Source organism: Leptodactylus fuscus, chromosome 5, assembly GCF_031893055.1.
Source record: "Leptodactylus fuscus isolate aLepFus1 chromosome 5, aLepFus1.hap2, whole genome shotgun sequence".
In the NCBI taxonomy this organism is placed as follows: domain Eukaryota; kingdom Metazoa; phylum Chordata; class Amphibia; order Anura; family Leptodactylidae; genus Leptodactylus; species Leptodactylus fuscus.
In genome coordinates this window covers 147,160,325-147,182,610 of record NC_134269.1, presented here as the reverse complement: position 1 = coordinate 147,182,610, position 22,286 = coordinate 147,160,325, and the positions used below count along the sequence as shown (strand labels likewise).

At 50.0% G+C, this 22,286-nt stretch overlaps 1 protein-coding gene across 5 annotated transcripts in view; it reads right to left on the bottom strand.

Annotated features, from left to right (window-relative positions):
* TBC1D30 (TBC1 domain family member 30) overlaps positions 1-22,286 on the bottom strand; it is an 80,151-nt gene that overhangs the window by 27,757 nt on the left and 30,108 nt on the right. For 2 of the 5 annotated variants that reach the window (XM_075274445.1, XM_075274446.1), the window contains exons 1-4: positions 7,158-7,589; positions 6,752-6,813; positions 3,856-3,921; positions 1,274-1,399 (exon numbers count right to left, since the gene is read on the bottom strand). In XM_075274445.1, coding sequence (XP_075130546.1) covers positions 1,274-1,399; positions 3,856-3,921; positions 6,752-6,813; positions 7,158-7,320 — 417 coding nt within the window. In that variant the 5' untranslated portion in view covers positions 7,321-7,589. Of the gene's footprint in view, positions 1-1,273; positions 1,400-3,855; positions 3,922-6,751; positions 6,814-6,984; positions 7,109-7,157; positions 7,590-22,286 lie in introns of those variants that run through there. The other 3 variants (XM_075274443.1, XM_075274444.1, XM_075274447.1) reach the window with 2 other exon arrangements.

Below are 22,286 nucleotides of genomic sequence, written 5' to 3'. Positions count from 1 at the left end.
ATTCTTCATCTCTGGGGCTCCAGTCATGGAAATCATCATATTGGAAGGAAACACTAGAAAACAGGCAGACTCTTTGATGCAAATACATAGTATTTGTAGTATTAATACTCAGATGGCTGTGGTTTCATTTTTTACAAAGATGCCTTTCCTCCTGCAATTATGCCAAAACCAACCTTGAAATATTCACTACTGACAATATATTCAAGGAAAATAAGATTCCTTAAGCAAGGTGATGTGTTTTTAAATCTTTGTTTTTGTAAGCCTGTGTCCACTTCAAGATGTGCACACTACTACTGTAATACATGGTTGAGTTTCCATCTCTTTACTATCAGCTTGGAGCAGTCTGACAATTTTTCTCCAAAATCTCTATTATCAAGGCCTTTTTGTGCATTCGGCAGACCCTGACTAAATGTTTTACTTTATCATGCTCAGATCTCATGCAGTTACTTAGATACACAAGCCAACATGTCAGGCACCAACAATCATTTCAGTCGAAGATCTTCAGACCACATTTTTTTCCTTTCCTTTTGACAAAGTCTCTATTTTATTGCACTGAGCTTAACAAGCAGGTGTAGCTAATAAATATACAACTGGGCACTTCTTAGGCTGAGGCCACATGGATAGCTAGAGCCGCATTCAGCAATAGCTTGATTATGAGCCTAACCATATTACCTTGAAGAGCGAATTCTACAGTTTCCAAATATACCCTGTTACTCAGCTTTGGAGCTGCATTTTCATGTAAATCACTATGTAAGAGCAAAGCGCTTTCAACCTCATTTACATATGGATAAAATAGTGATTTACATGGCAATGGAGTTTCAAAGATGAATAACAGACATATTTGGAATCTGTAGAATCACCTCTACAAGGTGCTATGGTCAGATAGACCATGTGGCAGTAGTTTTAGGATGGTGCCACAAGTAGCAACTGGTGTGTATCCAAGCAACTGTGAAGATCAAGTATTTAGTATGTTAAAAACCTAAGAAAGCCACTAAGGAAAGCTTCTCCCTAGATCTGAGAGTATGCATGCAGACACCAACTATCAACACTGACATCTTATACTGCTAAAACTAAACATTTAATAAAGGCATGCTTTTATAAGTATGAGACATCAGTGCTGAGCTAAAGGTCAAAAACCTGCAAAATAGTACAGCCAAAAATGCGCTGCACTCTAAAGTAAAACAAGCACAAACAGAGTAAGAAAAAAAAACAAGACCACAGCAGCCACATTGGTCACTACATATGGTCTCAGCCTTAATGTAATATTATTTACCTTGACAATTTGTATGCCCATTGAGTCATCATCAGGATTACTCCTTTCATTGAATGTAAAGCGCATTGTTTTCTCCCAGTCAATAGAAATACTGTGCAGGTATTGGTCTGCAAGCGTCAGCCATACCTAAAAATATAACAAATACAAGTGAGTGGAATTTAAAAACAAAAAAAAAAAAATATATATATATATATATATATATATATATATATATATATATATATATATATATATATATATATATGGAGCAAATGGCACAATTATATATTAGATACATTATCTGCATAACTTACTTCTTTAGAACCATGTGCAGTTGCAATCTTAAGAGGACAAATCTCAGATAACCATTTGATAAAAGTTCCATTAGGGCACAGCTATGATGAGTGACTACACATTGTCTAACAAGGAAGCGAGTTAGTCTATAATCCAGCTTAAGGCGTCAAGGGTCCGGGCTGTTGATTTGTCCTTTCCCATGCAGCTCTGAAAAGTCACATTACCTGCTGCATATAAGTACTATTCCACCACCCGCTTACTGGGCAGTTGGCTTGTGAAAAGCTCTTGCAGTAAGTAAAATGAACATTTGCAACTGAGACAGATAGGCTGAGTGACCATACCCTTAACTGTTTTCCTGTGAACAACTTATCCCTTATTTCCTGCTTGAATGGAACAACAGCTGTCCATGGGTACTTCTGCTTCTCGGAGATAGAGGCACTATTGCAAGATGAGCGATACATTCGCTATGCAGAATGTATAGTTGGTGTGATGGAATATCATGCACATGGTTTTAACCCCTTCCAGCCGATGGCATTTTTTGATTTTCGTTTTTGACTCCCCTCCTTCTAAACCCCATAACTTTTTTATTTCTCCGCTCCCAGAGCCATATGAGGTCTTAATTTTTGCGGGACAATTTTTTCTTCATGATGCCACCATTAATTATTCTATATAATGTACTGGGAAGCAGGAAAAAAATTCAGAATGGGGTGGATTTGAAGAAAAAATGCATTTCTGCGACTTTCTTACGGGCTTTGGTTTTACGGCGTTCACTGTGCAGCCAAAATGACATGTCCCCTATATTCTGTGTTTCGGTACGGTTCCAGGGATACCAAATTTATATGGTTTTATTTACATTTTGACCCCTAAAAAAAATTCCAAAACTGTGTTAAAAAATTTTTTTTCTAAAAGTCGCCATATTCCGACGGCCGTAACTTTTTTTATACGTAAGTGTACGGGGATGCATAGGGCGTCTTTTTTTGCGGGGCCGGGTGTACTTTTTAGTTCTACCATTTTCGGGAAATGTTATTGCTTTGATCACTTTTTGTTCAAATTTTTATCAGAATCAAAACAGTGAAAAAACGGCGGTTTGGCACTTTCAACTATTTTTCCCGCTACGGTGTTTACCGAACAGGAAAAATATTTTTATAGATTTGTAGAGCGGGCGATTTCGGACGCGGGGATACCTAACATGTATATGTTTCACAGTTTTTAACTACTTTTATATGTGTTCTAGGGAAAAGGGGGTGATTTGAACTTTTAATTCTTTTTATATTTTTTTATATTTTTTTTAACTTTTTTTTTTTATTTTTTTTTTTGCATTTATTAGATCCCCTAGGGGTGTTGAACCCCAGGGGGTCTGATCACTAATGCAATGCATTACAATGCTAATGCATTGCAAAAAAAGCATCCTTTCTTTTGCAGGCTGCATAGACCAGCCTGCAAAAGAGAGGCTTTGCAGACAAGCCTGGGAGCCTGTACAAGGCTCCCGGCTGTCATGGCAACGGGACGTCAGCCCTGGAGCATGCTCCAGGAGCCGGCGATCCCGGCCAAAATGGCCTCCGGCGCCTTTGACCGCGGCGCCGGAGGGGTTAATGCCTCCGATCGGTCCGGGGACCGATCGGAGGCATTAGAGCCGGTTGTCTACTGCTTAAAGCAGTAGACACCCGGCGGCTATGGCGGCCGCCCGGCTCCCGGGCGGTCGCCATAGTTACAGACCCGACATGCGCCGTACTATTACGGCGCATGTCGGGAAGGGGTTAATTACTAGGACCTGTATACAACAATACTTAGGCTTGATATTTTTGCACTGCCCACTATGAAGACTCCCAACAAATTCAAAACTCTACAAAAAATAAAAATATCCTTAAACCGGTTATATATTCTGATAGTGGCTGTTAGTGACATAGTGAACATATTTTCTTGTGTCAAACTGCAATCTTACTGCTGAGAGATTCAACTCTTATTCCATATACAAATAAGCTGCTCTGTACACCCAGGACATGGCCATGCCTGCTTTCACCTGTGGTTGCTATCCAGTGTAACTCAATATCATAAAGATTGACATGACCTGATGTCTAGTAACACCAGACGCAACAAGGCACTGGATGCACCAAACAGCTCATTTCATAAAGATTATAAATCGATTTACTTGACAGCAAGATTGCACTTTGACACAGTACACATTATCTTTAACAGTCCCCACAGCAGCATATATGGTTTTTGGGAGGGGGAAAAGGGAGGAACAGACTTCATTTAATATCGTCCTTAAAAATAAACATTTTTTTATTTTTTTATTTTAAAGGACTTACCCTCTGCCGCCACTCTTTTGGTATTCCAGTAGGTAATCTTGCAACAGCTTTAAGAGCATCATACCACTAATAAAACAACAATGATGGAATTAAAAAAAAAATGAAAGGCAGATGTTCATATTGAGTAGCTAGCTTATTGTCTACAAATCTTCTGAGGATTATACAGAATAAAGGATTTTTGCTTTACAATAGAAACCACCAGTCATTCAGGTGCCACTATCTCATCACAGGGCTTTCAATAATGTAAAATCTGCCCAGTCACACAGCGGTATAAGGGTGGAAAACTGATGCTGGCAGAATTAGCATTCAGATGTTTGGGAAGCCTTGTCAACCGCTATATACAGTGCTAGCAGCCACTTTCCACAATGGAAGAAACTCAGAAACAGTGAACACAAATGAACTCAACAGTAGAGGGGAAATGCAAGACTTAAAGGGGTATTCCCATGTACATGATCATGTCTATATTTGTAGATAATTAAAAGTTAAACATTTTTGCAAATATAAGTAAATAAAAATTCTGCAGAGTTTTAAAGATTTTCTCTAACTTTCTTAGTGGCGACGGTCTGTTGTCTTGATCGGGTGCCAATGGATACGACCACTAACGCAGAAACTTTCTATTGTTTGGGTCTTCTCAGGAACCCAGCTATGATTTTCTTATTGTAGCTGGATTATCAGGAAGAGACACTAATTGTATCTGAAGATATCCCGACCACATTAAGGACATCATGGCTGATTTTCTGACCTTAGAAAGTTCCTGCATTCGTGGTCGTATCCACTGGCAACCGATCAAGACAATTGACTGTGACCACAAGATATTTGGAGAAAATTTTTAAATCTCTGCAAAATGTTTAATTACTTATATTTGCAAAAATGTTTAACTTTTTACTATCTACAAATTTAAAAATAATTATGTACATGGCAATACCCCTTTAAGTTTGCTGGTATATTCTATTACTTCAGGGTGAAGTGATGAATTACTAAGCAATAAAACAAATAAGCAGTTATCAGCCATTCTTGTGACTATTCTTCAGTTCAGAATCACACCCTGTTGAACTCACACATTACAATGTAGCTTCATGGGAAAATGTAAAATAACTTTCTAACCATACGACTAATTTTTGCAGTGACAATTGAAAATGTTGTTTGCTTGGGGTTTTTTTTTTTTCAAAAAATGGCAACAATGTTGCAAAATCCTTGTGAGATTCCTAATAATTATTCATTAGGAAGATCTAATTAGTGATTCTAATTCCTTTCCACATGGCGGGTTAACTGAGAATTTTTTTCTATGTCTGTTAAATACAATTAAAATTATAACAGGAAATATCTGTTTCAGAGTCGGGAGGCCATGAACAAAACTGTATACACTGACTAGAAGGGTTACTGTTTCAATGTTTTATTACTGGAAGACGATGGCAACAAAGAAATTGGGCAAACCAGATTTTACAGTCAATTTCACTATGGTTGGGTAATAGGAACAAGTATTTTGCAGATTCCTTCAAAACTTTGAATAGAAATATTGCATATATAAATAATATCCTTAAAGGAATAAAAATTTATTTTTAACCCCTTTTCGCCACAGCCATTTTTCAAGTGTTTTTTATTCCCCACTTTCCAAATACTATACTGATTTTGCTGTTCGGAGCCGAATGTGGGCTTAATGTTTGAGGGACAAATTGTACTTCGTAATAATGTAATACAATTTAATATTCCATACGATGTACTGGAAAGCTAGAAAAAAATTCAGAATTGGGTGGAATAAGAGAAAAACTGCATCTTCACAACTTTTTTACAGACTTTATGGTGTTTAGTGTACAGACAAAATGATGTTACCTGTATTTTGTGGGTTGTTACGATTACAGCAATAACAAACATATTTGGGTTGTTTTTTGGTTTTTTTTACATTTTAACCCCTTAAAAATTCAAAACTGTCAAAAAAATTGCTTACATAAGGCAACTTTTTTCAGGGCCAGTTTTCTTTTTTTATCTATACCATTTTGGGGAATGTTTATTGTTTTGTTTGCATTTTATCCAAAAATGTTCCAAACTTTATCCAAAAAGTGCAGTCTGTAATAGAAGTCTACACCAGACAAGCCTGGGAGCCTTCTTTAGGCACTGGGCTGTCATGGTAATGCATAACTGTCTTCAGATTTCAATTTGGGGACAATGATTCTCCCCAAAATGGCAGCACCAGGTAAAATGCAGTATCAGTGTCTGACCAAGGCATCAGGGGGTTAATGCCCCGCAGTCAACGTGGGCAATGCCACCAGATCTCTTCTATATAATACAGCGAAGACCCAAAGGATATGGTGGCAACTTAGCTCCTGAGCAGTCACCATATTTAAATACCTAACATTTACCGTAATAGTAGGGTATATAACGAAATAATTGAAATCCACCTCAGATATTTATGACATATCCAAAATGTCTGACAAATGCAAGTCCTACCTCTGTGGCAGACATCTACCTCAAGAACATGATTGATGTGGTCTCAAGTTTCATAGCCACTGTGAATTAAGAGGTGTCTATATATGTGTGGGTCTCTCCATTCATTTGTATGGGAGTTTTGTAAATTGTTAAACTACTCAGGAGGTGGGATGCACTTCTTTTGGAAATTCATTTACTGACCTATCCCCAGGATAGGTAATCAATTATTAGGACTGGAGACCCCTTTAAATTACTCTAACAATAAGCAATAATTGCAATGGAAAACAATCTTAAGATTTTAAAGCAAAAATCACATCATTAAGAGAATAATTTGCAATGGCTCTTAATATGGTAACAAAGAATTAAAAATAAATAAGTCCACAGAGCACATATAAAGCAGAAAGGTCTAAATCATATAATGACAGTACAAGAAATGAATAGACAGATGGATGTAAAAACATGTCTGGATTACCTGTTGAAAGCCATGCTGACCTAAGGAAGGCTCAAGTGTAAATTTCAACTTTGTGTCCACACCTAAAGGACAAGAGAAATGTGTTAGTTGCACAATCCATACACGATCTAGTTGGACTTTCTAGTTTCTGGGGCTGGTCCCGGGATGACAGCTAGCCTAGAGTATAACCTAGAGGGGCGCTGTCCAGTGCTGAACACTCAGCAGCAGCAGGCCTGGATATATACCCCATATACCTGCTATGTAATCTACACCACAGCAAACACTACTACTCCTCCATCTGCAATTATCACAATGTATGACATCAGCGGAGGAGACCTGTATCCATCTGCTGGGGCTCTGCGTTAGCAAGCCTCTCCATCATGCAGCTCCTCTTCCGGCCTGGCTGAGCCGATTACTAGGAAGTCACCTGGCTCCAGGGTGCAGAGCAGGCGGGGAGCCGTCCTGGAGATGCAGTTCCTCTTCTTGAGCACACTGCTGAGGATGTTGCCCACTCCTCCTCCTCCAGCATTCTGCCTCTTCAAGCCTTTGCCCCCTCGCCTCAGGCTACAGGACAGCTTTTCTTGTCTCATCTATAGGAGCTGGAAAAATCCTCAGGCAAAGCAAGCTGAGCTCACAGGTTTTCGTTCACATCAATGACGCACATGCATGCGGCAGAGCTGCGGGCAGCCACCTGGCACCGTGCACACTGGCTCCGGGATCGGCGTCACCGCGCTGGGATGGAGGGCTCGGTATCCAGCTTTGTTTTGTCGAGGAAATCTGCAGTGCAGAGGCGGCGGAGAGCGTGTACGGATGAGGAGGGGGCGCTCCACCTCCCCACTATTATATCATCCTCCTGCACGCCTCCTCCTCCTGTATACACAGAGCTGGACCACTGCACTACATACACAGCAGGAGGGTCTGCCCTGATACCTCTAATACCACCCATCTGACTGCTCACACTGCCCCCTCCTCCTGTATACACAGAGCTGGACCACTGCACTACATACACAGCAGGAGGGTCTGCCCTGATACCTCTAATACCACACATCTGACTGCTCACACTGCCCCCTCCTCCTGTATACACAGAGCTGGACCACTGCACTACATACACAGCAGGAGGGTCTGCCCTGATACCTCTAATACCACCCATCTGACTGCTCACACTGCCCCCTCCTCCTGTATACACAGAGCTGGACCACTGCACTACATACACAGCAGGAGGGTCTGCCCTGATACCTCTAATACCACCCATCTGACTGCTCACACTGCCCCCTCCTCCTATATACACAGTACTGGACCACTGCACTACATACACAACAGGAGGGTCTGCCCTGATACCTCTCCTACCACCCATCTGACTGCTCACACTGCCTCCTCCTCCTGTATACACAGTACTGGACCACTGCACTACATACACAGCAGGAGGGTCTGCCCCGATACCTCTCCTACCACCCATCTGACTGCTCACACTGCCCCCTCCTCCTATATACACAGAGCTGGACCACTGCACTACATACACAGCAGGAGGGTCTGCCCTGATACCTCTCCTACCACCCATCTGACTGCTCACACTGCCTCCTCCTCCTGTATACACAGTACTGGACCACTGCACTACATACACAGCAGGAGGGTCTGCCCCGATACCTCTCCTACCACCCATCTGACTGCTCACACTGCCCCCTCCTCCTGTATACACAGTGCTGGACCACTGCACTACATACACAGCAGGAGGGTCTGCCCTGATACCTCTAATACCACCCATCTGACTGCTCACACTGCCCCCTCCTCCTATATACACAGAGCTGGACCACTGCACTACATACACAGCAGGAGGGTCTGCCCCGATACCTCTAATACCACCCATCTGACTGCTCACACTGCCCCCTCCTCCTATATACACAGAGCTGGACCACTGCACTACATACACAGCAGGAGGGTCTGCCCTGATACCTCTCCTACCACCCATCTGACTGCTCACACTGCCTCCTCCTCCTGTATACACAGTACTGGACCACTGCACTACATACACAGCAGGAGGGTCTGCCCTGATACCTCTAATACCACCCATCTGACTGCTCACACTGCCCCCTCCTCCTATATACACAGAGCTGGACCACTGCACTACATACACAGCAGGAGGGTCTGCCCTGATACCTCTCCTACCACCCATCTGACTGCTCACACTGCCCCCTCCTCCTGTATACACAGTGCTGGACCACTGCACTACATACACAGCAGGAGGGTCTGCCCCGATACCTCTCCTACCACCCATCTGACTGCTCACACTGCCTCCTCCTCCTATATACACAGAGCTGGACCACTGCACTACATACACAGCAGGAGGGTCTGCCCTGATACCTCTCCTACCACCCATCTGACTGCTCACACTGCCCCCTCCTCCTGTATACACAGTGCTGGACCACTGCACTACATACACAGCAGGAGGGTCTGCCCCGATACCTCTCCTACCACCCATCTGACTGCTCACACTGCCCCCTCCTCCTATATACACAGAGCTGGACCACTGCACTACATACACAGCAGGAGGGTCTGCCCCGATACCTCTAATACCACCCATCTGACTGCTCACACTGCCTCCTCTTCCTGTATACACAGTGCTGGACCACTGCACTACATACACAGCAGGAGGGTCTGCCCTGATACCTCTCCTACCACCCATCTGACTGCTCACACTGCCCCCTCCTCCTGTATACACAGAGCTGGACCACTGCACTACATACACAGCAGGAGGGTCTGCCCCGATACCTCTCCTACCACCTATCTGACTGCTCACACTGCCCCCTCCTCCTATATACACAGAGCTGGACCACTGCACTACATACACAGCAGGAGGGTCTGCCCCGATACCTCTAATACCACCCATCTGACTGCTCACACTGCCCCCTCCTCCTGTATACACAGAGCTGGACCACTGCACTACATACACAGCAGGAGGGTCTGCCCTGATACCTCTCCTACCACCCATCTGACTGCTCACACTGCCCCCTCCTCCTGTATACACAGAGCTGGACCACTGCACTACATACACAGCAGGAGGGTCTGCCCCGATACCTCTAATACCACCCATCTGACTGCTCACACTGCCCCCTCCTCCTGTATACACAGAGCTGGACCACTGCACTACATACACAGCAGGAGGGTCTGCCCTGATACCTCTCCTCCACCCATCTGACTGCTCACACTGCCCCCTCCTCCTGTATACACAGAGCTGGACCACTGCACTACATACACAGCAGGAGGGTCTGCCCTGATACCTCTCCTACCACCCATCTGACTGCTCACACTGCCCCCTCCTCCTATATACACAGTACTGGACCACTGCACTACATACACAGCAGGAGGGTCTGCCCTGATACCTCTCCTAACACCCATCTGACTGCTCACACTGCCCCCTCCTCCTGTATACACAGTGCTGGACCACTGCACTACATACACAGCAGCAGGGTCTGCCCTGATACCTCTCCTACCACCCATCTGACTGCTCACACTGCCTCCTCCTCCTGTATACACAGTGCTGGACCACTGCACTACATACACAGCAGGAGGGTCTGCCCTGATACCTCTCCTACCACCCACCTGACTGCTCACACTGCCCCCTCCTCCTGTATACACAGTGCTGGACCACTGCACTACATACACAGCAGGAGGGTCTGCCCTGATACCTCTCCTACCACCCATCTGACTGCTCACACTGCCTCCTCCTCCTGTATACACAGTGCTGGACCACTGCACTACATACACAGCAGGAGGGTCTGCCCTGATACCTCTCCTACCACCCATCTGACTGCTCACACTGCCCCCTCCTCCTGTATACACAGAGCTGGACCACTGCACTACATACACAGCAGGAGGGTCTGCCCTGATACCTCTCCTACCACCCATCTGACTGCTCACACTGCCCCCTCCTCCTGTATACACAGAGCTGGACCACTGCACTACATACACAGCAGGAGGGTCTGCCCTGATACCTCTAATACCACCCATCTGACTGCTCACACTGCCCCCTCCTCCTGTATACACAGAGCTGGACCACTGCACTACATACACAGCAGGAGGGTCTGCCCTGATACCTCTAATACCACCCATCTGACTGCTCACACTGCCCCCTCCTCCTGTATACACAGAGCTGGACCACTGCACTACATACACAGCAGGAGGGTCTGCCCTGATACCTCTCCTACCACCCATCTGACTGCTCACACTGCCCCCTCCTCCTGTATACACAGTGCTGGACCACTGCACTACATACACAGCAGGAGGGTCTGCCCTGATACCTCTCCTACCACCCATCTGACTGCTCACACTGCCCCCTCCTCCTGTATACACAGAGCTGGACCACTGCACTACATACACAGCAGGAGGGTCTGCCCTGATACCTCTAATACCACCCATCTGACTGCTCACACTGCCCCCTCCTACTATATACACAGTACTGGACCACTGCACTACATACACAGCAGGAGGGTCTGCCCTGATACCTCTCCTACCACCCATCTGACTGCTCACACTGCCCCCTCCTCCTGTATACACAGAGCTGGACCACTGCACTACATACACAGCAGGAGGGTCTGCCCTGATACCTCTAATACCACCTATCTGAATGCTCACACTGCCCCCTCCTCCTGTATACACAGAGCTGGACCACTGCACTACATACACAGCAGGAGGGTCTGCCCTGATACCTCTAATACCACCCATCTGACTGCTCACACTGCCTCCTCCTCCTGTATACACAGAGCTGGACCACTGCACTACATACACAGCAGGAGGGTCTGCCCTGATACCTCTAATACCACCCATCTGACTGCTCACACTGCCCCCTCCTCCTGTATACACAGAGCTGGACCACTGCACTACATACACAGCAGGAGGGTCTGCCCTGATACCTCTCCTACCACCCATCTGACTGCTCACACTGCCCCCTCCTCCTGTATACACAGTGCTGGACCACTGCACTACATACACAGCAGGAGGGTCTGCCCTGATACCTCTCCTACCACCCACCTGACTGCTCACACTGCCCCCTCCTCCTGTATACACAGTGCTGGACCACTGCACTACATACACAGCAGGAGGGTCTGCCCTGATACCTCTCCTACCACCCATCTGACTGCTCACACTGCCCCCTCCTCCTGTATACACAGAGCTGGACCACTGCACTACATACACAGCAGGAGGGTCTGCCCTGATACCTCTAATACCACCCATCTGACTGCTCACACTGCCCCCTCCTCCTGTATACACAGAGCTGGACCACTGCACTACATACACAGCAGGAGGGTCTGCCCTGATACCTCTAATACCACCCATCTGACTGCTCACACTGCCTCCTCCTCCTGTATACACAGAGCTGGACCACTGCACTACATACACAGCAGGAGGGTCTGCCCTGATACCTCTCCTACCACCCATCTGACTGCTCACACTGCCCCCTCCTCCTATATACACAGAGCTGGACCACTGCACTACATACACAGCAGGAGGGTCTGCCCTGATACCTCTAATACCACCCATCTGACTGCTCACACTGCCCCCTCCTCCTGTATACACAGAGCTGGACCACTGCACTACATACACAGCAGGAGAGTCTGCCCTGATACCTCTAATACCACCCATCTGACTGCTCACACTGCCCCCTCCTCCTGTATACACAGAGCTGGACCACTGCACTACATACACAGCAGGAGGGTCTGCCCTGATACCTCTAATACCACCCATCTGACTGCTCACACTGCCTCCTCCTCCTGTATACACAGAGCTGGACCACTGCACTACATACACAGCAGGAGGGTCTGCCCTGATACCTCTCCTACCACCCATCTGACTGCTCACACTGCCCCCTCCTCCTGTATACACAGTGCTGGACCACTGCACTACATACACAGCAGGAGGGTCTGCCCTGATACCTCTCCTACCACCCATCTGACTGCTCACACTGCCCCCTCCTCCTGTATACACAGTGCTGGACCACTGCACTACATACACAGCAGGAGGGTCTGCCCTGATACCTCTCCTACCACCCATCTGACTGCTCACACTGCCCCCTCCTCCTGTATACACAGAGCTGGACCACTGCACTACATACACAGCAGGAGGGTCTGCCCTGATACCTCTAATACCACCCATCTGACTGCTCACACTGACTCCTCCTCCTGTATACACAGAGCTGGACCACTGCACTACATACACAGCAGGAGGGTCTGCCCTGATACCTCTAATACCACCCATCTGACTGCTCACACTGCCCCCTCCTCCTGTATACACAGAGCTGGACCACTGCACTACATACACAGCAGGAGGGTCTGCCCTGATACCTCTCCTAACACCCATCTGACTGCTCACACTGCCCCCTCCTCCTGTATACACAGTGCTGGACCACTGCACTACATACACAGCAGGAGGGTCTGCCCTGATACCTCTCCTACCACCCATCTGACTGCTCACACTGCCCCCTCCTCCTGTATACACAGTACTGGACCACTGCACTACATACACAGCAGGAGGGTCTGCCCTGATACCTCTCCTACCACCCATCTGACTGCTCACACTGCCCCCTCCTCCTGTATACACAGAGCTGGACCACTGCACTACATACACAGCAGGAGGGTCTGCCCCGATACCTCTCCTACCACCCATCTGACTGCTCACACTGCCCCCTCCTCCTGTATACACAGTGCTGGACCACTGCACTACATACACAGCAGCAGGGTCTGCCCTGATACCTCTCCTACCACCCATCTGACTGCTCACACTGCCCCCTCCTCCTGTATACACAGAGCTGGACCACTGCACTACATACACAGCAGCAGGGTCTGCCCTGATACCTCTAATACCACCCATCTGACTGCTCACACTGCCCCCTCCTCCTGTATACACAGTGCTGGACCACTGCACTACATACACAGCAGGAGGGTCTGCCCTGATACCTCTCCTACCACCCATCTGACTGCTCACACTGCCCCCTCCTCCTGTATACACAGTGCTGGACCACTGCACTACATACACAGCAGGAGGGTCTGCCCTGATACCTCTCCTACCACCCACCTGACTGCTCACACTGCCCCCTCCTCCTGTATACACAGTGCTGGACCACTGCACTACATACACAGCAGGAGGGTCTGCCCTGATACCTCTCCTACCACCCATCTGACTGCTCACACTGCCCCCTCCTCCTGTATACACAGAGCTGGACCACTGCACTACATACACAGCAGGAGGGTCTGCCCTGATACCTCTAATACCACCCATCTGACTGCTCACACTGCCCCCTCCTCCTGTATACACAGAGCTGGACCACTGCACTACATACACAGCAGGAGGGTCTGCCCTGATACCTCTCCTACCACCCATCTGACTGCTCACACTGCCCCCTCCTCCTGTATACACAGTGCTGGACCACTGCACTACATACACAGCAGGAGGGTCTGCCCTGATACCTCTCCTACCACCCATCTGACTGCTCACACTGCCTCCTCCTCCTGTATACACAGAGCTGGACCACTGCACTACATACACAGCAGGAGGGTCTGCCCTGATACCTCTCCCACCACCCATCTGACTGCTCACACTGCCCCCTCCTCCTGTATACACAGAGCTGGACCACTGCACTACATACACAGCAGGAGGGTCTGCCCTGATACCTCTAATACCACCCATCTGACTGCTCACACTGCCTCCTCCTCCTGTATACACAGAGCTGGACCACTGCACTACATACACAGCAGGAGGGTCTGCCCTGATACCTCTAATACCACACATCTGACTGCTCACACTGCCTCCTCCTCCTGTATACACAGAGCTGGACCACTGCACTACATACACAGCAGGAGGGTCTGCCCTGATACCTCTCCTACCACCCATCTGACTGCTCACACTGCCCCCTCCTCCTGTATACACAGAGCTGGACCACTGCACTACATACACAGCAGGAGGGTCTGCCCTGATACCTCTAATACCACCCATCTGACTGCTCACACTGCCCCCTCCTCCTGTATACACAGAGCTGGACCACTGCACTACATACACAGCAGGAGGGTCTGCCCTGATACCTCTAATACCACCCATCTGACTGCTCACACTGCCTCCTCCTCCTGTATACACAGTGCTGGACCACTGCACTACATACACAGCAGGAGGGTCTGCCCTCATACCTCTGCTACCACCCATCTGACTGCTCACACTGCCCCCTCCTCCTGTATACACAGTGCTGGACCACTGCACTACATACACAGCAGGAGGGTCTGCCCTGATACCTCTCCTACCACCCATCTGACTGCTCACACTGCCCCCTCCTCCTGTATACACAGTGCTGGACCACTGCACTACATACACAGCAGGAGGGTCTGCCCTGATACCTCTCCTACCACCCACCTGACTGCTCACACTGCCCCCTCCTCCTGTATACACAGTGCTGGACCACTGCACTACATACACAGCAGGAGGGTCTGCCCTGATACCTCTCCTACCACCCATCTGACTGCTCACACTGCCCCCTCCTCCTGTATACACAGTGCTGGACCACTGCACTACATACACAGCAGGAGGGTCTGCCCTGATACCTCTAATACCACCCATCTGACTGCTCACACTGCCCCCTCCTCCTGTATACACAGAGCTGGACCACTGCACTACATACACAGCAGGAGGGTCTGCCCTGATACCTCTAATACCACCCATCTGACTGCTCACACTGCCTCCTCCTCCTGTATACACAGTGCTGGACCACTGCACTACATACACAGCAGGAGGGTCTGCCCTGATACCTCTAATACCACCCATCTGACTGCTCACACTGCCCCCTCCTCCTGTATACACAGAGCTGGACCACTGCACTACATACACAGCAGGAGGGTCTGCCCTGATACCTCTAATACCACCCATCTGACTGCTCACACTGCCCCCTCCTCGTATATACACAGTGCTGGACCACTGCACTACATACACAGCAGGAGGGTCTGCCCTGATACCTCTCCTACCACCCATCTGACTGCTCACACTGCCCCCTCCTCCTGTATACACAGTGCTGGAACACTGCACTACATACACAGCAGGAGGGTCTGCCCTGATACCTCTCCTACCACCCATCTGACTGCTCACACTGCCCCCTCCTCCTGTATACACAGAGCTGGACCACTGCACTACATACACAGCAGGAGGGTCTGCCCTGATACCTCTCCTACCACCCACCTGACTGCTCACACTGCCCCCTCCTCCTGTATACACAGTGCTGGACCACTGCACTACATACACAGCAGGAGGGTCTGCCCTGATACCTCTCCTACCACCCATCTGACTGCTCACACTGCCTCCTCCTCCTGTATACACAGTGCTGGACCACTGCACTACATACACAGCAGGAGGGTCTGCCCTGATACCTCTCCTACCACCCATCTGACTGCTCACACTGCCCCCTCCTCCTGTATACACAGAGCTGGACCACTGCACTACATACACAGCAGGAGGGTCTGCCCTGATACCTCTCCTACCACCCATCTGACTGCTCACACTGCCCCCTCCTCCTGTATACACAGAGCTGGACCACTGCACTACATACACAGCAGGAGGGTCTGCCCTGATACCTCTAATACCACCCATCTGACTGCTCACACTGCCCCCTCCTCCTGTATACACAGAGCTGGACCACTGCACTACATACACAGCAGGAGGGTCTGCCCTGATACCTCTAATACCACCCATCTGACTGCTCACACTGCCCCCTCCTCCTGTATACACAGAGCTGGACCACTGCACTACATACACAGCAGGAGGGTCTGCCCTGATACCTCTCCTACCACCCATCTGACTGCTCACACTGCCCCCTCCTCCTGTACACACAGTGCTGGACCACTGCACTACATACACAGCAGGAGGGTCTGCCCTGATACCTCTCCTACCACCCATCTGACTGCTCACACTGCCCCCTCCTCCTGTATACACAGAGCTGGACCACTGCACTACATACACAGCAGGAGGGTCTGCCCTGATACCTCTAATACCACCCATCTGACTGCTCACACTGCCCCCTCCTACTATATACACAGTACTGGACCACTGCACTACATACACAGCAGGAGGGTCTGCCCTGATACCTCTCCTACCACCCATCTGACTGCTCACACTGCCCCCTCCTCCTGTATACACAGAGCTGGACCACTGCACTACATACACAGCAGGAGGGTCTGCCCTGATACCTCTAATACCACCTATCTGAATGCTCACACTGCCCCCTCCTCCTGTATACACAGAGCTGGACCACTGCACTACATACACAGCAAGAGGGTCTGCCCTGATACCTCTAATACCACCCATCTGACTGCTCACACTGCCCCCTCCTCCTGTATACACAGAGCTGGACCACTGCACTACATACACAGCAGGAGGGTCTGCCCTGATACCTCTCCTACCACCCATCTGACTGCTCACACTGCCCCCTCCTCCTGTATACACAGTGCTGGACCACTGCACTACATACACAACAGGAGGGTCTGCCCTGATACCTCTCCTACCACCCACCTGACTGCTCACACTGCCCCCTCCTCCTGTATACACAGTGCTGGACCACTGCACTACATACACAGCAGGAGGGTCTGCCCTGATACCTCTCCTACCACCCATCTGACTGCTCACACTGCCCCCTCCTCCTGTATACACAGAGCTGGACCACTGCACTACATACACAGCAGGAGGGTCTGCCCTGATACCTCTAATACCACCCATCTGACTGCTCACACTGCCCCCTCCTCCTGTATACACAGAGCTGGACCACTGCACTACATACACAGCAGGAGGGTCTGCCCTGATACCTCTAATACCACCCATCTGACTGCTCACACTGCCCCCTCCTCCTGTATACACAGAGCTGGACCACTGCACTACATACACAGCAGGAGGGTCTGCCCTGATACCTCTAATACCACCCATCTGACTGCTCACACTGCCTCCTCCTCCTGTATACACAGAGCTGGACCACTGCACTACATACACAGCAGGAGGGTCTGCCCTGATACCTCTCCTACCACCCATCTGACTGCTCACACTGCCCCCTCCTCCTGTATACACAGTGCTGGACCACTGCACTACATACACAGCAGAAGGGTCTGCCCTGATACCTCTCCTACCACCCATCTGACTGCTCACACTGCCCCCTCCTCCTGTATACACAGTGCTGGACCACTGCACTACATACACAGCAGGAGGGTCTGCCCTGATACCTCTCCTACCACCCATCTGACTGCTCACACTGCCCCCTCCTCCTGTATACACAGAGCTGGACCACTGCACTACATACACAGCAGGAGGGTCTGCCCTGATACCTCTAATACCACCCATCTGACTGCTCACACTGCCTCCTCCTCCTGTATACACAGAGCTGGACCACTGCACTACATACACAGCAGGAGGGTCTGCCCTGATACCTCTAATACCACCCATCTGACTGCTCACACTGCCCCCTCCTCCTGTATACACAGAGCTGGACCACTGCACTACATACACAGCAGGAGGGTCTGCCCTGATACCTCTCCTAACACCCATCTGACTGCTCACACTGCCCCCTCCTCCTGTATACACAGAGCTGGACCACTGCACTACATACACAGCAGGAGGGTCTGCCCTGATACCTCTCCTAACACCCATCTGACTGCTCACACTGCCCCCTCCTCCTGTATACACAGTGCTGGACCACTGCACTACATACACAGCAGGAGGGTCTGCCCTGATACCTCTCCTACCACCCATCTGACTGCTCACACTGCCCCCTCCTCCTGTATACACAGTACTGGACCACTGCACTACATACACAGCAGGAGGGTCTGCCCTGATACCTCTCCTACCACCCATCTGACTGCTCACACTGCCCCCTCCTCCTGTATACACAGAGCTGGACCACTGCACTACATACACAGCAGGAGGGTCTGCCCCGATACCTCTCCTACCACCCATCTGACTGCTCACACTGCCCCCTCCTCCTGTATACACAGTGCTGGACCACTGCACTACATACACAGCAGGAGGGTCTGCCCTGATACCTCTCCTACCACCCATCTGACTGCTCACACTGCCCCCTCCTCCTGTATACACAGAGCTGGACCACTGCACTACATACACAGCAGCAGGGTCTGCCCTGATACCTCTAATACCACCCATCTGACTGCTCACACTGCCCCCTCCTCCTGTATACACAGTGCTGGACCACTGCACTACATACACAGCAGGAGGGTCTGCCCTGATACCTCTCCTACCACCCATCTGACTGCTCACACTGCCCCCTCCTCCTGTATACACAGTGCTGGACCACTGCACTACATACACAGCAGGAGGGTCTGCCCTGATACCTCTCCTACCACCCACCTGACTGCTCACACTGCCCCCTCCTCCTGTATACACAGTGCTGGACCACTGCACTACATACACAGCAGGAGGGTCTGCCCTGATACCTCTCCTACCACCCATCTGACTGCTCACACTGCCCCCTCCTCCTGTATACACAGAGCTGGACCACTGCACTACATACACAGCAGGAGGGTCTGCCCTGATACCTCTAATACCACCCATCTGACTGCTCACACTGCCCCCTCCTCCTGTATACACAGAGCTGGACCACTGCACTACATACACAGCAGGAGGGTCTGCCCTGATACCTCTAATACCACCCATCTGACTGCTCACACTGCCTCCTCCTCCTGTATACACAGAGCTGGACCACTGCACTACATACACAGCAGGAGGGTCTGCCCTGATACCTCTAATACCACACATCTGACTGCTCACACTGCCTCCTCCTCCTGTATACACAGAGCTGGACCACTGCACTACATACACAGCAGGAGGGTCTGCCCTGATACCTCTCCTACCACCCATCTGACTGCTCACACTGCCCCCTCCTCCTGTATACACAGAGCTGGACCACTGCACTACATACACAGCAGGAGGGTCTGCCCTGATACCTCTAATACCACCCATCTGACTGCTCACACTGCCTCCTCCTCCTGTATACACAGAGCTGGACCACTGCACTACATACACAGCAGGAGGGTCTGCCCTGATACCTCTAATACCACCCATCTGACTGCTCACACTGCCCCCTCCTCCTGTATACACAGAGCTGGACCACTGCACTACATACACAGCAGGAGGGTCTGCCCTGATACCTCTAATACCACCCATCTGACTGCTCACACTGCCTCCTCCTCCTGTATACACAGTGCTGGACCACTGCACTACATACACAGCAGGAGGGTCTGCCCTGATACCTCTGCTACCACCCATCTGACTGCTCACACTGCCCCCTCCTCCTGTATACACAGTGCTGGACCACTGCACTACATACACAGCAGGAGGGTCTGCCCTGATACCTCTCCTACCACCCATCTGACTGCTCACACTGCCCCCTCCTCCTGTATACACAGTGCTGGACCACTGCACTACATACACAGCAGGAGGGTCTGCCCTGATACCTCTCCTACCACCCACCTGACTGCTCACACTGCCCCCTCCTCCTGTATACACAGTGCTGGACCACTGCACTACATACACAGCAGGAGGGTCTGCCCTGATACCTCTCCTACCACCCATCTGACTGCTCACACTGCCCCCTCCTCCTGTATACACAGTGCTGGACCACTGCACTACATACACAGCAGGAGGGTCTGCCCTGATACCTCTAATACCACCCATCTGACTGCTCACACTGCCCCCTCCTCCTGTATACACAGAGCTGGACCACTGCACTACATACACAGCAGGAGGGTCTGCCCTGATACCTCTAATACCACCCATCTGACTGCTCACACTGCCTCCTCCTCCTGTATACACAGTGCTGGACCACTGCACTACATACACAGCAGGAGGGTCTGCCCTGATACCTCTAATACCACCCATCTGACTGCTCACACTGCCCCCTCCTCCTGTATACACAGAGCTGGACCACTGCACTACATACACAGCAGGAGGGTCTGCCCTGATACCTCTAATACCACCCATCTGACTGCTCACACTGCCCCCTCCTCGTATATACACAGTGCTGGACCACTGCACTACATACACAGCAGGAGGGTCTGCCCTGATACCTCTCCTACCACCCATCTGACTGCTCACACTGCCCCCTCCTCCTGTATACACAGAGCTGGACCACTGCACTACATACACAGCAGGAGGGTCTGCCCTGATACCTCTCCTACCACCCATCTGACTGCTCACACTGCCCCCTCCTCCTGTATACACAGTGCTGGACCACTGCACTACATACACAGCAGGAGGGTCTGCCCTGATACCTCTCCTACCACCCATCTGATTGCTCACACTGCCCCCTCCTCCTGTATACACAGTGCTGGACCACTGCACTACATACACAGCAGGAGGGTCTGCCCTGATACCTCTCCTACCACCCATCTGACTGCTCACACTGCCTCCTCCTCCTGTATACACAGTGCTGGACCACTGCACTACATACACAGCAGGAGGGTCTGCCCTGATACCTCTCCTCCACCCATCTGACTGCTCACTCTGCCTCCTCCTCCTGTATACACAGAGCTGGACCACTGCACTACATACACAGCAGGAGGGTCTGCCCTGATACCTCTAATACCACCCATCTGACTGCTCACACTGCCCCCTCCTCCTATATACACAGTACTGGACCACTGCACTACATACACAGCAGGAGGGTCTGCCCTGATACCTCTAATACCACCCATCTGACTGCTCACACTGCCCCCTCCTCGTATATACACAGTGCTGGACCACTGCACTACATACACAGCAGGAGGGTCTGCCCTGATACCTCTCCTCCACCCATCTGACTGCTCACACTGCCCCCTCCTCCTATATACACAGTACTGGACCACTGCACTACATACACAGCAGGAGGGTCTGCCCTGATACCTCTAATACCACCCATCTGACTGCTCACACTGCCCCCTCCTCGTATATACACAGTGCTGGACCACTGCACTACATACACAGCAGGAGGGTCTGCCCTGATACCTCTCCTACCACCCATCTGACTGCTCACACTGCCCCCTCCTCCTATATACACAGTGCTGGACCACTGCACTACATACACAGCAGTAGGGTCTGCCCTGATACCTCTCCTACCACCCATCTGACTGCTCACACTGCCCCCTCCTCCTGTATACACAGTGCTGGACCACTGCACTACATACACAGCAGGAGGGTCTGCCCTGATACCTCTAATACCACCCATCTGACTGCTCACACTGCCCCCTCCTCCTATATACAAGTACTGGACCACTGCACTACATACACAGCAGGAGGGTCTGCCCTGATACCTCTCCTACCACCCATCTGACTGCTCACACTGCCCCCTCCTCCTATATACACAGTACTGGACCACTGCACTACATACACAGCAGGAGGGTCTGCCCTGATACCTCTCCTACCACCCATCTGACTGCTCACACTGCCCCCTCCTCCTGTATACACAGAGCTGGACCACTGCACTACATACACAGCAGGAGGGTCTGCCCTGATACCTCTAATACCACCCATCTGACTGCTCACACTGCCTCCTCCTCCT